This window comes from Aplidium turbinatum, chromosome 1, assembly GCF_918807975.1.
Source record: "Aplidium turbinatum chromosome 1, kaAplTurb1.1, whole genome shotgun sequence".
In the NCBI taxonomy this organism is placed as follows: Eukaryota; Metazoa; Chordata; class Ascidiacea; order Aplousobranchia; family Polyclinidae; genus Aplidium; species Aplidium turbinatum.
In genome coordinates this window covers 44,311,740-44,331,128 of record NC_137472.1, presented here as the reverse complement: position 1 = coordinate 44,331,128, position 19,389 = coordinate 44,311,740, and the positions used below count along the sequence as shown (strand labels likewise).

Genomic DNA, 19,389 nt, shown 5'->3' with positions numbered 1-19,389 from the left:
ATTAACTTTCCGATGAAATCAATGACAAAAGTATCTTTTTGGAAGACAAACTTATGATACCCCCTCGTCTTGTACGCAAGCGAAGTTGTGAGAAATATTTATCCTCCTACTAAGATAGCTCTCTCTTTTAAAACAACCAATCAACCATCTACAAGATTGTACACAAAGCAGCTTCGCACCTCTGACACAGGTTACATCATGGAGATGAACAGTTTTTGTGTTTTGGCGAATTGCATCTATAATGTACACTATCTCATTTACACAGTCGGTTACAGCTGCTAGACAGCCTGGAAGAAGTGTATTGTAGCGGCCTGAGCTCAAAGACATTTCGCATGTTTTAAACAGCAACTAACCGGATGTGGAAGAGACGTCTCCAACAGATGACCTCAAAGACTTCCGTGAGAGTGAAAACGAACTTTCTCTACTTTTCGGTGACGTACCTACGTAGGATGTTGCACAGAAAACTGTTTAAAATTATTTCAAAACACAAATAAAATATAAAATCATTAAGAACCGGATTTTAGTATTAGTAACGTTTTGGGTAAATAAAACCTGCCATTCATGTCCACAAAATAAACTAACATGAATATATGTGAAACGAGTTTTTTAAATAATGGTTCATTTGTACCTTTAGCCACGACGCCATGAGTGGGATGGACGGACAGCTGATTGATAGCGTTAGTCGAATACGCCATGGTCCCGAGCTTCGACCGACGCTTGGTCTCTTTGTCAACTGATCATAAAAATAATGTTTAAACAGTGAAGCTGCCAACTCCAAACCAATGATCTTCAAGCGGTGTTTCGTAGAACACCATGATATGCAACGCGAAAAGTTTTGACTCTCACGTGATACACCATCGTCATCGCGGTAAGGTTCCACTGCTCAACAATAATATCAAAGGATTTGCATGTTTGCCAGTTCAAGTGAAACAATTCTGTAAAACTTGCCTGTTTGAATGTAAACTATAGTACGCATGGTAGTTAAAAAATCACACCCATCGATATATAATTCGAGATATCACAACCAAAAAAAAAAAGAAAAAAGAAAGTCCACAAGGTGCGATAGAGTTCACTATAGTGCTGCAACGCAATTTAAGTTTTTTTCTGAATTAAAAAACAATCACAAGTCATCACAACGCTTCAGTTGAACATCAAGTATGCAGATCTTGATAATCTTATTTATTTGTCTGCAGAAATCACTCAAAAGAAAAATTAAATTGTGAAACTCTATCAAGGAAAGCATGCCACCATCACACCCTTGACAAAACAATTTCTGCCAATTTACGACGATGCAGATGTGGCAACCATGTAACTTACGCCAGGCTAAGAAACCTGTCGGTAGTCACCGACTCCAAGTCGCCACACAAAATGATGGGACAATGATGACTGTGTTAGTTAGGTGGGAGCTGAGGGAGAAGAGATGTTTGCTGGTAACGGCATAATATTTCCCTTCACATGCAAAATCGCCCATTATAAACTTAATAATACACGAGACTATGACAGAAACTTGATTGAAGACACAAGGCGAGGATTTACTGATATAAGTTCCGCGGTTAAATATTTAACGGAAACAAAATTGTTGGTATGAGTGCAGACTGCACAAGCGAATGATTCATTAAAACTACGTGGCTGAGCGGCGTTAGTGTCCGCCCGGCACTGGGTAGGTCATCGGTTTAATGCTTATCCACAGCATGCAGCTGTTTCTTCGCAACACACTAAATGAGATCTATATTCTTCCCGTTTAATTCAAAATGTCATCACACATTGGCTTAGATACAAGAAGAAGCAGTGATCCAATGGCGATAGAGTAGATTCGTCTAATTCGACATTTTTCCTTATACGTCACATTTTTGTTGGTCCCGGAAAAAGTCGTTATAGTTTTGGCCGTTTTGCATAATTTGTCAGTTCGGATAATTCGTCACTTTTTCTATTTTCTTGAGGTGACGCATCAGGCGACTTCTACTGTATTGTCTTCAAGCGGACGTAATTTTTATAGCTACAATCGCCAATGCAAAAACATTAACTGTTGGCAGTGGCCTAGCTAAGTGGCGACGATAGCCAGTTTGTGCTGGAGTATTTTATCATTTCGTGGTCAAATCACCTTATTCAGGTGAGAATTAGACCACGATCCAAGCAAGCATTGCAAAACAATCGTTCAGTTTAAGTAACAACATACCAATCGCATGTTCGATTGTCCATGCTACATCATAGGAACATTGTCATGCATACATTCTTGTTAGCAGGTCTATTGCAAACATGCTTCGTCGAGCAAACACTGAACTACAGGCTGGGTTTGCTATGAAGAGAACATGCTGTTACTATGAAGTGATTGTCTAATCTTGAATTTATAGCAAAACTTCAATTTTTACGCTTTTTTATCAAGATTCGAAGCTTCACCTAAAACTATAACAATCCCAAACATCACTTTATCATCTAATTAAAGTCATATAAAAAATGTTAAAAAGATAATAATTTTCGGTAGGGATGCAGCAATGGGTTGCACACCAAATATGCAAGGCCGTCTTACATCTATAAGTTCCTTTCTTTGGCGTGGAATAGACCCGTCGGAGTTGGTTAAACAAACTCATGTTACGACGCACTCTTCCGCTTTTCGACGACGCTACATCGACATGCATGACTGGTTATCAAATCACATGTTCTCATGTCGACGCAACGTGAGACAACGTTGAGACGCCAAATCACGTGGCCAGGACGAAATAAAACAGATTCCAGGAAGCAAAAGTTGTTAATGTTACGTCGTTTCAACGACGCCAGACGTTAAAATGATGTAAAAATGACAACCTTTGCTTATGGAAATCATCCACAAGATGTCCAACCGTTTGTCCGTGTGACGCAATCGTACTTTGCATCTCATGACAATGGAAACCACAACGAGCAACCACAGATATACGAATGAATGGTACACGAAAAGCAGCTAACCTTGATAACAATGAATATGCCACCTGCACGGTTCTCTTTGAGGCACCAAGTCAAAGCTCAACTTTTGACGATTAAACAAGAATCCATTAAAATGATGAAGTTATTCAATACAAAGTTGAATCATTTTACATGAAATTGTTTTTTTATGCATCCGTTCTTTCAGTCCCGAACGCTTTATTGCTCTGATGGTTTACCACAATGGTAGCCACAAATGGCTTAGTGCTTAACTTAGCTAGTACTTCACTTTTCTTTCTGGATACAATAATGACAAGGATGAAATGAAATGCATTACTCTAGAAATTTGATTTGAAAACTCCAATGTCCATTAGCAAAATATAAACGTGAAAATATGAACGTCAGATGGATGATTGTGAAACTAGAACAAAATAGCAAGATCATGAATACGTGCGGTTCCTTATCTTTGCAGTGGTATTGGAAACCGTGTTTCGACAAATTTCAATGGAATGTGAACTAAATGGAATGTGACAATTCGATCACCAAAAATATATTATGTTTACATTAGAAGTGGAGGTTTGCATTTGAGGTTGTAAATTTGATAAACAAAACGAGCTGATACAAATCTACAGCGTGCTGTCTTACTGTTACAGGGATTGTGTTTTCATTGGTGATCTTTTTAAAGTATATACGGATTATACGCTTGTTTTCAGTCATATGTATACGTTTCTGCTTAAATTTGCAAAGGGTACTTTCGTTTCGTGAATAACTTAAACTACGCAACAGATTGAGTTTCACTTTTAGCAGCATGATCGTTGTTTTCTTCACATGTAGATATTAAGACATTAACGACCTGTTTTAACGTTGTTAACGACCAGCATCAGGCTAAAACAGGTCGTTAATATCTATATTGTGAAATAAACTTAACTTATATTTCGAATGATTGAAGGTTATCGCATGATTTGATTTATTTGTTAGGAGGCCACACTTGTGGAAAAAGATTTGCCATACATTTGACTTTACTAATTTAGTAGGGCGCTCTCTGCTATCCTTTGAAAATTACCTGAGTTCATCAGAGTAACTTCATTGGCGTCAGCACTACCGGAGTCCACTGAGCCAGAGTCGTGTCTGGAAAGATTTGATGACATCGCTTCCTCTTCTCCGGAGTTGGATCTCTTGACGGATGATTTCGGTTGATCGCTGGAAGAGCTAATGGTGCTCATGTTTGTCGTGGAGCTATGAGGAGGAAGGCCATCTCTCTTTCTGCGGTTGTCAGAGCCTTTGCTGCTAAGATTCTGAAAAGTTCTCTTGATCGTGGCTCCAAATTTTCCTGTGAGAAAAAGTGAAAGATCAACTGAAATTATTAATATTTTACAACAATAATGCAAAAAGTTTAAGTCTAAATAAAAAACGGCCGGAGTCGGCATTGGAGTCTGATTTTTTTGCCAGTTGATACTTTTACCATGCAAATAATTACTGTGCTTGGCGCAGTTGTTATTTTTGTGTTCTTCTATGGTTTTAGTTTTCAAGCAGTAATTTTTTCATGTAAAAATAGGCGTTTCTTTTCATTACAGGGTGTAGGAAAGGTAGGCTATAAGTGTTATACGTAGAAGGCTATAAAAAATCTAGATTATGTTGCTTATGTGATGATATGTATAGCGTTTAGTTCGGATTGGCGTTTGAAGTCAATATTTCCAAAATATTTGGAGCAGGAGTGAATTCGGAGCCGGATAGGAGCAGGAGTCCAGAAAACCTGACTCCGCACATCTCTGTTTGAAGTGCAAGGTGCCCATACCTTTGCGTTTCTGAGGAGAATGTCCGGGAGTGCGATAAATGTCCATGATCTTCTCTTCAAGTTTTTCTTTCTGTCGCCTGATCTCTTGCATCCGCTCCCTGAAAACATTACAGTTAGATATCATGATCAGTTGATCACTGGAACAGCACAAGATTTGACGCAGGCTGCTCCAAGCTAATTGCAAACCACAAAACCCAACGTATCGAACCAACGTGTCCATAACAATATCCAGACAACAAAATCCGTCATTTTTACATTGATTCAACGTCTGCAAACGTTGAATTAATAAAAAAAATGACGGATTTTTCTGCCTGGGTAGTGGATTTTGCTGCCTGAGCACGGATAATCAAGGCCAGTTGAACTGACGGTGATATTCCAGTTTAGACAAGACATAACTGCAAGGCAAGCTATTGCTTTACCCAAAAACAATACGAATAAGTATGAATTTCGGCTGTTTTAATCGTAGACTACTAATCCACATACGTGTATTGCTTCTGCTCTGAATAAATTTGATCTTTGCTTTCCAGAGTTTGCGAGAGCAGCTCCTCGTTCTGAGACATGAGCCTGCTTATCTGCTCAAGAAGATGCCTGTTCTCTTCCTCTAGGTTGGCCTTCAGTTGGATGAGCACCTCGCATCGGTTGTTCAGCTTCGTGGCGGCGATGTTCAGTTGCTGGTTGTGGTCCTGTGTGATGGCTATGTCAATTGGTGTTTAATTTTACAGTACTGTAAATAAAACGTAAAGTTACTCTAACATAACGCAAAAAAGATTGTGAAGAAAGGGGCGTTCTTCCCGGCTATCAGCACAAGGCTGAGCACTCACTAGTTCAGCGAGCAGCTGCGATTCGCCAACCATAACGGTGTAGCTTCCACGCTAAGCCATTCAGACCATCCAATCAACATATGTTGATATGTTGATTTGGATGGTCTGAATGGCTTAGCGTAGAAGCTACACCGTTATGGTTGGCGAATCGCAGCTGCTCGCTGAACTAGTGAGTGCTCAGCCTTGTGCTGATAGCCGGGAAGAACGCCCCTTTCTTCACAATGTCCTCTGCCCTGGCGCCTGCTGGTTTTGTTGGCTCTTTCTTTGTTTCCACAAAAATAAGAGTTAAACTGACTGGTAAAGCGGTGGTCGAATAAATTTGTGGCAGAATACGGTGCGATACTGATGAGCCCAGCCTCATGGGCGAAACACGTGTCTATCGCTGTCAATTCTTGCTACAAATCGGCTGCCGAGAAAGCAAAAAAGATTGTTAATGGAGATGTTAGAATATTTTAACTTCTAAAACACGGTTTAGAAACTTGCAGAAGACAAACCCGAACATCCGACGTTTCAGCTTCCAACTTTGCATAATCCAGTTTAAGCCGGTTGAAACTAGATTTTAGAGCCAAGTGATCTGTTTGTACGTCCTCGTATTCACTGTTCAGAACCTGGTAGGATTTGTTCAATCTGACAAAATATAATCATTTTTACGCTTGGCCACAAAAGAATAGTTACAAAATCCAAGTCACAAATACAAATCAAATTTCAAAAAAAAAAAATCGCCACAATCAAAATCAGCAGAAACACAATGTTCTGTTAATGTTCAAAGGAGATCAAAAGTTGCCAAAAAGACAATTGCAATAAAAAGGACATTCAAGGATTGTGAACGTAACACAATAGTTGGCTGTTTCTCTAGGATTGGAGCAACTTACTTATCGTGGGCATCTTTGAGGACTCCGAGATTCCCGGAAGCCACAGTTGTTTCACTCAACCTCTGCTTGCTCACTTCGCTGTTCTTCCTATGGAGATCGTTGAACTTGTTCTCTAAGTCTTTTTGCTGGAAGTAAATTTTTCCATTTTCACAAAGCTGCAGAAGCTTGTAAGCGTCCAAACGGCAGACATCAATTTTAAAAACCAGATTCGACTACAAGTTGCACAATCACAAATCCAGTGTTAAAGTCAAAAACGAATACACCAGCTCGAAACCGCACTAATCTCCACTGGTTTTTCGATACTTCAATAAAGTCACTGTAAATGGATTTTTAACAAGTCCTTCGCCAAACGAGTGCATGGCCAGTCAAAAAATCTATACTCACATCTTGGTTAAGCTGGCGGTAACTTTGTTTCAACTTCTGATGATCTTGCATCAGATTCTCCAACTCAATGGTTTGACGTTCGTACAATGACGTCATATCGTCGTGATCGTTCTCAAGCTGTTCTCTCTCCTTGTCCACTGCTGCCAGTTTCGTCTCCAGCTGTTGCTTCTCAGCTTCGACGTTCGACTGGTGGGTATTGGACTGCGCGTTTTGAGACATCAACGAGCTGCACTGTGATTGCAAAGTCGAGGTCTCCACCTGTTCGAAATGAAAGATATGAGTACTCTTTACTCAGCCTTGTGCTGACTGCCAGGAAGAACGCTCATTTCTAGATTATGATACAACAGTTGGAAAAGATCAGCTTCAGCCAGTAAGCCTACAACTTTTTAACCAATTCAATAGCAATGATCAATCTGCAATTTTTGTTCAAAAGCCAACTGAAGGCACTGGTAGGAAACCACCTGTAGATTAGCACATTGCTTCTGCAGTGAATCGTTGTTTTCTTGAATCTTCTCATTGTGACGTTGCAAGGTGCTAACTTGAGATTGAAGGGACTTGACATGAGCCTGGAGATCCTGGGAGGAAGTTTTCAAAGCGCCATTGTCGGCTAGCAAGGTGGCATTCTGGAATTGAATGGAAAACAAAAACCTTATACGGTAATTTTTCACTAACTTTTACGTATAATGACGTCATTTTTATGTATTTTATAAGTAGATCACCCACCTTCCTTTCAACGCTGATTAATTGATCTTTCATCTTAATAATCTCATACGCGGTGCTGCTGCTCTCGGGTGGAGAGTGGCTGGTATCGGAAACTTCCTCCTGATGTCGCTGAGCCAAAGCCTCATAATCACGTCGCAAGTTCTGGGAAGCACAAAATCGATTCTGACAACGATTGTCTCGTTTGTGATGAGAGACGAGGGCGACGGCGTACATAAAGACATGAAAACAATGTTCACCCGATGGCTCGTGTTTCATGCCAAGCAGACCCAGACAGCTAAATCTCCCATTTTACATTGATTGTCTGCAGACGTTGCATCAATGTAAAAATGACGAGTTTTGCTGTATGGGGACTTTTCGACTTTTAAATTGGTACCTTGATTACAGTTGCGAAATCACACATGACACCATTTTGAATGAATGTGTGTTACTAAGCTTGCCATTTCGCAGCTTTCCAGCAAATGAATGTTATAATTGCAGATCAGTTGTAGCAGCAGCGCATTATGCTTGACATGCTTAATTACACCGTAAATCGGCAGCGCTTGGGAACATGTCGGCTCGAAACGATATCACGTCGACCGTAACAACTCGGAAATTTCTTTGGTGAAAAGAAAAACGTTCTCTCTGTTTGCGATATCATTGGAAATCAAGCACCATTAGCCTGTTTAATGGTAGTAAGCAAACAAAAGTAAATCTACGATGCTGTCGCATTGTTGACTAGCAATCGACAATCGTCCTCAGTCCATGGAACCGACAACATGCTGGACATCAGCCAGAAATATTGCATTTTAAATGAATGTTAAGTCTCCAAATTAACAGCAGAAGCGTTGTTTAAGGTTAGGCCAACAACAGAAGTCTTACCCTATACTCCCGGATGTTCAAAATGGCCACTGATCAAAGAGCATTTTGTTAATAACAACAAGTAAAATACGCTTTTCCATTCATACTTTGAAAGTCAATTCATAATTTGGCGTTTAGACAAATTGTGCAATTCAATTTACAAACGGCAACACTGGGAGAGATAGATGAGGTGCTAACAAAAATCCAGCTATCTGATGACGATGTCGGGAGTGGAGTGCTCAGCATCAACAAGGCTGTTTCGTGTCTAAAATGTAACGTTCAAATACGTTTTCCTTACATTAACCATCATTGTACTGAAGAGTCCATGGCAATTTTGGTATAATTGGTACTTAGCATTGGAGATATTAACACCAATATATCACGTCATGACTTTTGCTGTAGTGAAAACAGTGTAAGCATTTTAGTATCTTCGTCCACCAACCTTTATATCTGTTCTTAACTTGTTGTTTAAGTTGACAGACTCTTGAAGCCTTGATTCCAGCGAAACAATCTTTTCCTCTTTAGCGCCCAGCGATTTCTGCATCGTCGATTCAAGACGAGTCTCCAATGCTTTGAATCGCCTGCAAGGAAGAACAAAGCTAGTCAACGAAGTTGTTGGCAAGAGTCTCCTACAAGTCAGCAGTTATCAACTTGGCAAATGGCAATTAGACAAGTGCTCACTAAGCCAGTGATATTTGGGCAAGTGACTGAAATTGACAAATACTTTAACTGAACACGTGGCAAGCGTAGTGTTATAACAAAATTCAACGAACCTAGTAAGTTACTCAATTTCGATGTGGCGTGCTCATACACTCAATACAATGCCAATCACTTTCCATTTTTCGCATTCAGGCATATGCCTGGTGCGTGATTAAATAAAGGGGATTTAGTTGAGTAAATTTTCATTTCATTATGCGTCTTTCAAGACACAGTCATACAGTCGCCCTCACCACTCGGCCACGCAGCTAACGCTTAAACTTTCAGTAGTATGAGCGGCTAGGAACATAAATTATGAATAACTTTTTGGCTTTACAACTACAGTGATTTTTTGTAGAAAGCTACCTGTCGTTCTCGCCGTTGCTGCCATTCACAAGCAATTCTTCTTTGCTGATGCCAATGTCTTCCAACTCTGTATGAAGCCTATCGAGGTCTGATTGGAGTTGCTGTGACGTCAGCTTTTCCTCTACAAGCTCTTCACGCAAAGCAGCCAACGTTCGTCTGAAAAGAAAAAGTAAAATTGGATCTCAAAAGAAAACTTAATTGCCTTCCTCGAAAATAGTCATAAACAACGTGGCGTTTAAGCGTGTAAAAATAAAAACGAGGAAGAATAACCTCAGTGATACCACACTAACCACCGCATATCAGAGTAACCACCGCATACCACAGTAACCACCATTTTAGTGCAATGTAAAACATGGAAAAACCGCTTACTTGTCGACTAATTGTTGCCGCTGTAACTTTCGAAACTCTTCTTCGGAACGACTCGAGTTGGAAACCCTTTTCTTTAGTTCTTCAACCTCACCGCTCAAGGTTTTATTATGCAGGTTGAGGACTGCCACGTCATCATTGGCGTCATCATACTGAGCAGTCGTTGACTGTGGAATCAAATGAGACATGAAAACTATGACGCGAAACAAGTCAAGTCAATGCACGTATCATAAGCAAGCTGTTTGAATGCATTTGTTTGTGTTAGAATAAGCAACGTAGCTTTTCGAAAGCAATGCAAAATCGACGCTACCAAAACGTAACATTATCTTCTTAGATTTTCTGACCTGGAACTTACATTCATCATCATTAAGTTCCTTCCTCTCGTCGAGGGTTGGAGGCAATGAGACGCCAAGTTTCTCTGTTTTGAGCTTTTTCTTTTGCAGTTTTGTAGTTAAGTCCTGACCAGTCTTCAATATCATTAGTCCAAATTCTTGGTGGTCTGCCCCTATTTCGTTTGCCGTTCATTTTTCCTTCTAGTAGTTGTGTTTGAATAGAATTATTGCGAATCATGTGGCCAAAATATTTCAATTTTCTTGATTTAATTGTTTGTAGAACTTCCATGTTGGTTTGTATTCTGGATAGTACATCTTTGTTTGTGATTTTATCCTTCCATGAAATTTTAAGCATTCTTCTATAAATCCACATTTCAAATGCCTCAAGTCGTTTAACCATTTGTGATGACAGTGTCCATGTTTCTGCATTGTAGAGTAGTGTAGTCCATATATAGCATTTCGCAATTCGTTTTCGAGTGTTGATGTTAATTTTGCGTGTTGTTAATGTCTTTTTCATTTTCACGAAGTTGTTTCTTGCTATTTCTATTCGTCTCAATATTTCTGTATCGCATCTGCCATTTTCAGTTATTGTGTGTCCCAGATAGGTAAAGCTTTTGACTTGTTCGACCAGCATTCCGCCAATGGTAATATTTAAACTTGGTACATTTTCTTTTCTTGTAATAATCATAGTTTTCGTCTTGTTTATGTTGATTTTCATGTTATATTCCTTTCCAATATTGTTCACTTTTTCTATTATTGTTTGGAGAGCTTCTGTTGATTCCGCCAATAAAACAGTATCGTCTGCATACCTTAGGTTGGATATGTTCATACCTCCTATGCTGATACCCTCCATTCCATCAATCTGTCTGAAAATCATTTCAGTATACAGGTTGAATAGACATGGAGATAGTATACATCCCTGGCGAACTCCACGTTTTATGTTCATTGCACCAGATAGACCATCTTCCATCTGAATAAACGCCTTTTGCGTCCAATATAGATTTGCTATCAGTCGCAGATCTTTTCCATTTAAACCTATATCAGCCAAACATTGCATCAATTTTTCGTGTTTAACTCGGTCAAAGGCCTTTTCATAGTCTATAAAGCAAGTATAAACATCTTTATTGATTTGGTTGTAACGTTCACATATAGTTCTCATATTGAAAATTCCTTCCCGTGTTCCCTTTCCAGGCATAAAACCACTTTGAGTTTCATTAATTTCATTTTCGATAATTTTTCTATTTCTTCTGAGAACAACTCTCAGCAAAATTTTTAGTATATGACTCATGAGACTAAGGGTTCTAAATTCTGTACACTGTGTGGCTTTTGGCTTCTTCGGCAGTTTGACAAGAATGGATTCATTCATTTCTAGTGGTATGTGGCCATTCATGTAGATGTTATTACATAAGTTATGAATATGTTTTAGTCCTTCACAATCCAGAGCTCTTATCATTTCCGTTGTTATTTGATCTTTACCAGGAGCTTTATGGCTTTTCAATTCATTTATGGCTTCATCAAGTTCAGATTCCAGTATTGGTTCACCTTCTTCATTATTAATAGCAGGAATATTTCCTCTCTCATCTCCATACAGGTCGCTAATATACTCTTCCCATCTTCGCGTCATTTACATTGGTTTACATTGGAACTTACATTGGTTACCACTAAATTGAGACCACAACCGAGTGTTGTGAACGGCTTTTTTTAATCAGTTTTAGGTAACACAGAACTTGTATCTTACTTCTAACGAGCGTTTCAATCTTTGAATTTCGTTGTTAGCTTTCTTGTTACTTGATTCCAATCGATTGTTTTCAGAAGACAAATCGTGATTTTCTTTTTCAAACCGTTCCAGCTTCTTTATTTGCAGGACAAGTTGATTTATTTTGGCGTTCGACTGCAAATTCACAAAAAACAAACAAGTTGATTTTCAAGAACATGAGGAGTTCATAAACTTATTAGACAAGCGTTCAAAAACCGCATCAAACCAGATCAAGCCGCTCTTAAGCAAAACTTGATACCATCCAAAGAGTGGAGCCATGTCAAGCGCTTCGTTTAATGATGAAGGAACAGGCCTTATACAAGTAGGCTATCGTTTACAAAAAGTAGTTACACAATCTTAAAATTAAAGAGTGTTGTTGATTAAACAGTCATGATACAAATAGGATTGGTAAAAAAATTAACCAAACTTTGTCAAAATTAGGTAGCTTTAGACCTGATCGTTTTCTCGTTCCAGTTCACTTATTTCGTCTTCTCTCGTATTCAAACGTTGCTTGCTTGTTTCTAACTGTGACCTCACTCGCTCTAATTCGCTCTCAAGTTCCACTTGTACGACCTGGAAATATAACGAAACGAGTAAGATTCATTGGGTGAGCAACTGAGCATCACCATGGTTAGAAAAAAAACGTGCTTTTACGTTGTAGCGTAACCTGCGTAGCTAACGTCTAAAACGTAACGTAACCAAAACTAGAATGCGTAAATTGGACCTCCACAACAATGAAAAAACTCATCACGACTATAACGAACCTACACCCAATTGCAGTAACAATAAAGTCAAAAATCTTAAAACTGTTCGACCATACCAAAAGATCAAAATACGGAGTCAGCAAAATCTACATGGAAGGTAAAGTTAACGGAAAGAGAATGAGGCAGACCACCAAGGCGGTGGCACGACAACATCCAGGCATGAACCGAACTCAATTTGATGACACTGAGTGAGCTAGCTAAAAACTGAAACTCATGGAAACAGATAACCCATGTTGATGCGCAATCTGCTTCAAGCGGAGATGGCGATTGAATACAACCAAAAATATAGTTGTAGACCAATTTACCTCTAGCTTTGCCTTGTGCTTCACAGAGGCTCTCATCGTATCAAGCGATTGTTGTAGGTGCATAGATCGTCTATCGGATTCTAACTTGTCTTGCTCGAGTTCACTCATTTTGCTGCAACTTTTCTTCAGAGATTCGACCTGGAAATTAAATGATGCGATTTTTTTTTGGTTTCAAAAATATGTAAGATGCATTTTAATTTTTTTTTCAAATGTTACGCATTCAAAAATGAACGCTTCGTTTCTACTTGACTGGAATCTGAGTTGAACTCCATGAAAAGGGAATCGGAAATCACTTCAAGTTCTACTCTTCAACAAAAAGGCGATTGAGAACTGTCCCCACTCACGAACCAACACGACTCGGATTGCCAAACAAGTTTAAAAATCATTTTTAAATGAGCGTTAAACAAAAACGCAAGAAAAGAAACGAAAAAAAAAGACTGACTTGTCTTCTCAGCCTTGTAGCTTCTTGTTCCGTGACGTTTTTGTCCTGTTCTAGTTCCTGAAGATGTTCGGTTAATCGTTTGAGGGTTTCCACCTGCTTCTTCAACTGCCTGTAGTGAACATAGAATACCGTGAGAAGGGATTGATAAGCAATGTAGTCCGATCAACTGAGCAATAAGCTGCTTGTTGCCATTGAACAAACTACTAAATTTTTGCTAAAATTCTCAGTATCAGATTATAGTTTCAAAAACCCAAATTATTAATAAAAAACGCAAAATTATTCATTACAAAAAAATTAAATGTACAGCATGACCTACTAGAACACGGCCAAATATGTTGCTATTTGAGGAAATTTCTAAGAGTCTGAATTGTTACAATCATAGCCATGACAAACCTGTCATCTTCCCATTTCCAGAAGTAAGTAAAATAAGCAATATTTGGACCTAGACATATGTTTGGCTTGTTTAACTGGAGATTAGGTATGTACGTTGAGCACAGTTTACACAATAATAATGTACCGTATTATGTAAGACTTTTAACTGCACACTGGAGGGTAGCACCGTTTAGTGTGTCGCTTTTGGTGCAATTGCATCTTCTATTAAAAGTATCAAGGATTTTGTGTGGATTCTATGTTGAAGCTGTTCATTGGATGTGTCAATTTAAATTTTAGTTAGTTTTGTTTTTCGTCAAATTTAATTTTGCAAGTAAAATATGGCTACTGCATTGGCAAAAGATCCTGCTATACAAAAAACCTAATGAATGTATGATGAGACTACATTGGCAAAAGATCCTGCTATACGAAAAACCTAATGAGTGTATGATGAGACTAACTCCAGGATGAAGTTGGAAAGTCTTACATATTTTACATTATTATTGCATAAATTGTGCTTAACATACATATCTAATCTCAGGCAAAACAAACCAAAAATATGTCTAGATGCAAATATTGCTTATTTTACATACTTCTGTGAAAAAATGTCAGGTTTGTCATGGCTATCATTGTCACAATTAAGACTCATAGAAATTTTCCCAAATAGCAACATATTTGGCCGTGTTCTAGTAGGCCGTGTGTACAATTCGAAAGAAGAGCAATGAGCATGCAACTGTCGGCTACATAGCTGAGCGGTGAGAGCCCTGGAACGGCACTCGAAATTTTGGGCGCTGGTTCGACACCGTTTAATGCGACTGTGTCTTTGGCAGGGCACTTAATGACATGCATGAAGGTGGACACGAAGATTGGCTTTCTTGCCTTTCCGTTCACTTCATCTAAACATCCAACCACCGAGCATGAACCGACTAAATGTGACAATAAGAAAAACCACTGATGCATTGTTAGTGGTACGGTAATCTTTTTTAGGCTTAGTGTCATTCTATCTACAGTAGATAGATGTAGATGTAGATTCTACATCGAATTCCCTGTTCTTAAAAAGTTTATTTGAAATACAGTGGAGGTTAATACTTCACAGTGTTACAGGTGAAAACCAACCTGTTCTCAACGTTCAAATCCGACGCTTTTTGTTCGAGTTCTTCACAATTAGACGTAGATATTTGTAATTGTTTTACTGTTTTCTCAAGATTTACGTTTCGCTTTTCCAACTTGATACTTTCCTGCAAATAAAATTGTGCAAACATGTCAGAAAATAGACTGTTTTCCGGTGCTACCATGATCTTGGACAAGCACGAATTAAACACTACACTTTAAGTTTGTAACATTGAAGGGAAATAGTTCCAAAACTTATCCTATTGAAGTGGAGGACCCGAAAATCAATATGTGCAAACTGCATGCTATTACGTCGTTACAACATTGGCAGAACTTTACTATGCGTACAATCTTAACGGGCAATTAGTTCCATCATTTTCCAAACAATCTAACCTTTTGTAAATTTTCTGCATGTTCAAGATTTTCCTTCGCATTCGTCAACTTTTGATTCAAAGCCTTTCGGTCGTATTCGGTTTTGTGGAGCTTTGAAGTGATGTCTTTCACTAGCTCAGACAAAACCTTCAAGATTGAAACAAATTGAATGAAAATTTGTTGCAAAACTCAATTATTCAAGAAAAGACTTCCCAATGTGAATAGTTTTATAGCCACAGAGGAAACGCTTGTTCTTGAACGTACAATCCAGTTGTGAAAAGAAACTGCTCAAGGTTAAATAAATTGGATGGATGCAGTTGCTACATGACAATCGTACGAGATAAAGAAAGTGATGAACCTACATGTGCTGGTGCCATACGGAACAATGTGAACTATATCTTTTTACTGATGACGCTAGGTAAGCAAGTATGGAATCACTAGTTTGATGTGATGAGGTGATATCATGGTAGGCTGTTATGCAGCGTAATAAATACCTTTTGCAAAATAATAAAAAGTGTATTAGTAATGATCATAAAAAAATATCACGTTAGATTTAACAAACACAGATAGACCAATAATAAAAAAAGTATACAAGATCTGACTTGCTTGTCAATTTTTTGACCAAATCAAGTTTTTATAAACTAAATAGCCTGCAGTTTATAGAAGAAAAAGAAATACAAATTTGCCTTATGTCAAAAAATTCGTTTGGAAAATGGAACCTCACTTTATTTTCCTTTTCAATCGCCTTAACTTTAGCGTCTCCTCCTATTTTAGCTCGTTCTCTTAAAGTGTCTATGGTATTGTTGAGTTGGTGATGTTCTTCCTGTAGCTCCTGTATCCTTCTCTCCGAGGTGGCGCGGGATGTTTCCAGGGTGGTCTCCAACCGCTGCCTATCGGACACGAGTTCATTCGAAAGTTGCTCAAAGTCCAGCACGGATTGCTTTTCCTGTGAAATGATGCGAGTTCATCGCAAACTGGCAGCAACTACCATCGCCCCAGACAGCAAATCAGTCATTTTTACATTAATTCAACGTCTGCAGACGTTGAACTAATGTGACAATGACGGATTTTGCTGTCTGGGGTTGAATTTGCATTGTGCAATACAAAAGTAGAAACGAAAAACGCAGCTACAAGACAAATAAAATTAATTAATTAAGGTATTTCACAAAAAAGATGTCCTACGTTGCAAACGCACTGTCTGGTGAAACCGAAAACCAGACATTGCAAACAAGATTTAAGTTGGTATAACGATAGACCCTCCCCGTCTTTAGTTAAGTGAAGCTCAAGCAAAGATACAAACATGTCAACACATGCCGCGGTGAATGCAATAAGTCTTGTATTCATCAGGTAATCAGTTATATCATTTTCACTATAAGCTACAGTTGTCACAACGGACGTTTGGCGTCAGAAAAGTAAAGCAACAGTTGCTGGGACAACAGCACAACGCGATGCAGGCACGTACCGAGTGCAAAATGCATTGATAGCCTTAAAAATTACAATGTCTGTGGAGACTAAACCTCAACCAATTTTTAACAACGAACAACGTAATAAACATCCAGAGTGTTTATAGGAGTTACGAGACATTTAGCGTCTCAAAGTTCCTGTATTTAACGTTGACTTATAGTATTTAGATGCTGAGCCAGTTATGCAGACGATAGCACAGCAAATACCAGTCTTATGAGTGTTATACGGCAAAAAACAACCAACAAATAATTGCAGTGAGTGAAACAAGCATGGCAAGACTCCCGTCTGTTTGCATTCATAGCGTGGCTTGTGCTTGTTTTGGGCAATTAACGTCGCAAAACAAAGCGTAGTCATGAGTCAAGTAGAACAACGTTATTTCGTTTTGTAGTAGAATCAACATTGAATGACATTCGACCAACATTACCAAACAGTACTGGCCAGGATTGTATGTGCTAAGAGCATTCTATAAAAAAACTCTCTCGGTCAGCACATGAATAAACTTGGTGGAAAGACATCGATATATTTGGTTAAATTTCATTGCAACACTTTAAAGTCTTTACAATAGACATGATGATTGATGATATTACCATAAAACTTGTAGAAGGAGAACATCAACTCACTTTGCTGATCTGCTCCTGTAGCCCTTGTACGCGATTACTCAGTCGTTGATTCTCTTTTTCAAGTTCGAGCATGTTCGCCTGGAACGATAATGATTGTGTTGAAATAAAACTTGAAAAGCATTAAATCCTACGACAGCGAGAAGTAGTTCAACTAACGATTATTACAAAGAAAGTTGCAAATGGATTCCCGGATGCCGGCTATGATTTTCCGGATGTCGGAGTAGGACGGCGCAGTATACGTATACAAAAATATCTTTTAACACTAAAACTAACTCTCAGCAACGTTCAAAGAAGACGTTCAATAGATACATCGTTCAGTATCGACAAAAGTGTGAGATAATAAAAACAATCCGGAACAAACAACAATAATCGCACATAATGCGAAGTCACAGCAGACACGTGGGCGAATTGACACTACCGGGAAGTGAGAAGTAACGTCTGCTGCTATTGTTGTGAAGGTTTCTTTTATAAAGTCACAAGTCTGGATACAAACGACCTGTAAAAGCCTGATGCTGCGGTTTCGTTGTGGTAGTAGCGGTTTGTCACTAGCTTTCGGAACACAGTTCCCTGGTTATGTGCAATGACGAGTCGTATTGTCAGAACGCCGTGTGTTCTGAAAGCTAGTGACGAACCGCTACTACCACAGCATCAGGCTAAAACAGGTCGTTTACATCTACATTTGTGAAATTAACTGCTAAAAGCGAACTCAATCTACTAGTGTACATTTTTTATAAGTCTTTCGAAATTATAAAACAGAATTTTTTGAAGTTACTTGATTAGCTTGTAAACTTTCATTCCGTGCAAACAAATACAACCTACATTTAAATTTTTTATTAGGTCATTTTGATCCAGTTGGGAGAGTAAGGGTTTTAAATGTTTATGCCATATTTACTTTACAGCATCCTTATGAGACACCAATTGCGTGGTTTCATTCCTGAACAAACCTGCGTCAATTCCGAGCTCTTTATAGAATCCTTGTAGGTGTTGACCAACGCTTGCAAGCGTTTGTTTTCTTTTTCAAGCCTCAATGCTCGAGTATAGGCAGACTCTTCCGACTCGGCCTGAATCGACTTGCGAGCGCCTGTGATTGTTGACAGTCACACGTTTATTATCTTCGTTGTTCATTAACTAAAATTGTCTGTCTTCGCTCCGTCGCAAACACACAGGAAGCTACGTACACACAGGAAGCTACGCCATTATTTGAAAACGCTATAAAGAAAAAAGGTCATCAACGGGCAAGATAAGAGCAAGTATGAAACTAACCGGTTTTTTTTAACACAGGCGGCTAGTCGGGTGATGGCTTAGCGCCTATTTAATTATCTTCACCTGGTTTTTTTTTCGGTCACTTATTGGTCATTGACCAATTTTTTAGCAAAATGTCCGAAAAAAAAATAGTCAATTCGGTCAAAATATTCGAAAAAATCTATAGTGAATTTATTGGTTTGTATCAGCTACTTGAAAGGAAATGTTTTCATCAGAAAAAATGACCGAATTTTTTCAACTCATTTCGGACAAATGACCGAAAAGCCTCAGCGAAAAAAAAAAACAGAATCTTCACAACATGTAAACGTCGGAAATAAAGCTGGTTATCATTTTCAACATCTTGTGGTAACCTAGGAAGACACGAAAGCGCAAAAAGTGTTGTAGAACATTCATACTGTTCCCAAACAATTTCCATCCTAAGGTTTATGAGTTGTTTCAATCTCCCACATTTTTTCTTACAACGCAGTCTGTTCAACAAAATCGCATGACAGCATCATAAAGGAAAGTTGCTACATAGAGGAAACGTTATGTCCACGTCCCAACAGGCTAGCTTCATTATTCTAGCAAGTAAAAATGGCAACTCTTGCTGGTCCGAATCGACATCCCAACTTTCATACTGACCGTCCATAGTTCCGCGAGCTTGCTCAAGCTGGTAAGCAAGGCTGCCGGACTCGCCCATGCTTTGAAGTTTATCCATTTCCAGATTTGAATTCGTTTCCATGAGTTCGCGAATTTGTAACTGGCCTCTGTCCCGATCCTGGAACGTATTTGAACCGTATTTAACTTGACACAATGTTTACTTTTATGATCGAGATTCGGCTAGCAAAAATGTCGCTT

The 19,389-nt window shown here is 38.8% G+C and overlaps 1 protein-coding gene across 1 annotated transcript in view; it reads right to left on the bottom strand.

Moving 5' to 3' along the window:
* LOC145780584 (girdin-like) overlaps positions 1–19,389 on the bottom strand; it is a 32,260-nt gene that overhangs the window by 3,124 nt on the left and 9,747 nt on the right. Inside the window, exons 11-33 of the mRNA XM_082592213.1 lie at positions 19,174–19,309; positions 18,234–18,370; positions 17,290–17,367; positions 15,930–16,151; positions 15,227–15,352; positions 14,840–14,961; positions 13,355–13,463; positions 12,913–13,050; positions 12,297–12,416; positions 11,826–11,978; positions 9,759–9,922; positions 9,390–9,545; positions 8,770–8,908; positions 7,491–7,631; positions 7,229–7,390; positions 6,768–7,025; positions 6,384–6,508; positions 6,006–6,138; positions 5,174–5,373; positions 4,691–4,788; positions 3,959–4,225; positions 629–733; positions 354–440 (exon numbers count right to left, since the gene is read on the bottom strand). Coding sequence (XP_082448339.1) covers positions 354–440; positions 629–733; positions 3,959–4,225; positions 4,691–4,788; positions 5,174–5,373; positions 6,006–6,138; positions 6,384–6,508; positions 6,768–7,025; positions 7,229–7,390; positions 7,491–7,631; positions 8,770–8,908; positions 9,390–9,545; positions 9,759–9,922; positions 11,826–11,978; positions 12,297–12,416; positions 12,913–13,050; positions 13,355–13,463; positions 14,840–14,961; positions 15,227–15,352; positions 15,930–16,151; positions 17,290–17,367; positions 18,234–18,370; positions 19,174–19,309 — 3,376 coding nt within the window. The remainder of the gene's footprint in view (positions 1–353; positions 441–628; positions 734–3,958; positions 4,226–4,690; positions 4,789–5,173; positions 5,374–6,005; positions 6,139–6,383; positions 6,509–6,767; positions 7,026–7,228; positions 7,391–7,490; positions 7,632–8,769; positions 8,909–9,389; positions 9,546–9,758; positions 9,923–11,825; positions 11,979–12,296; positions 12,417–12,912; positions 13,051–13,354; positions 13,464–14,839; positions 14,962–15,226; positions 15,353–15,929; positions 16,152–17,289; positions 17,368–18,233; positions 18,371–19,173; positions 19,310–19,389) is intronic.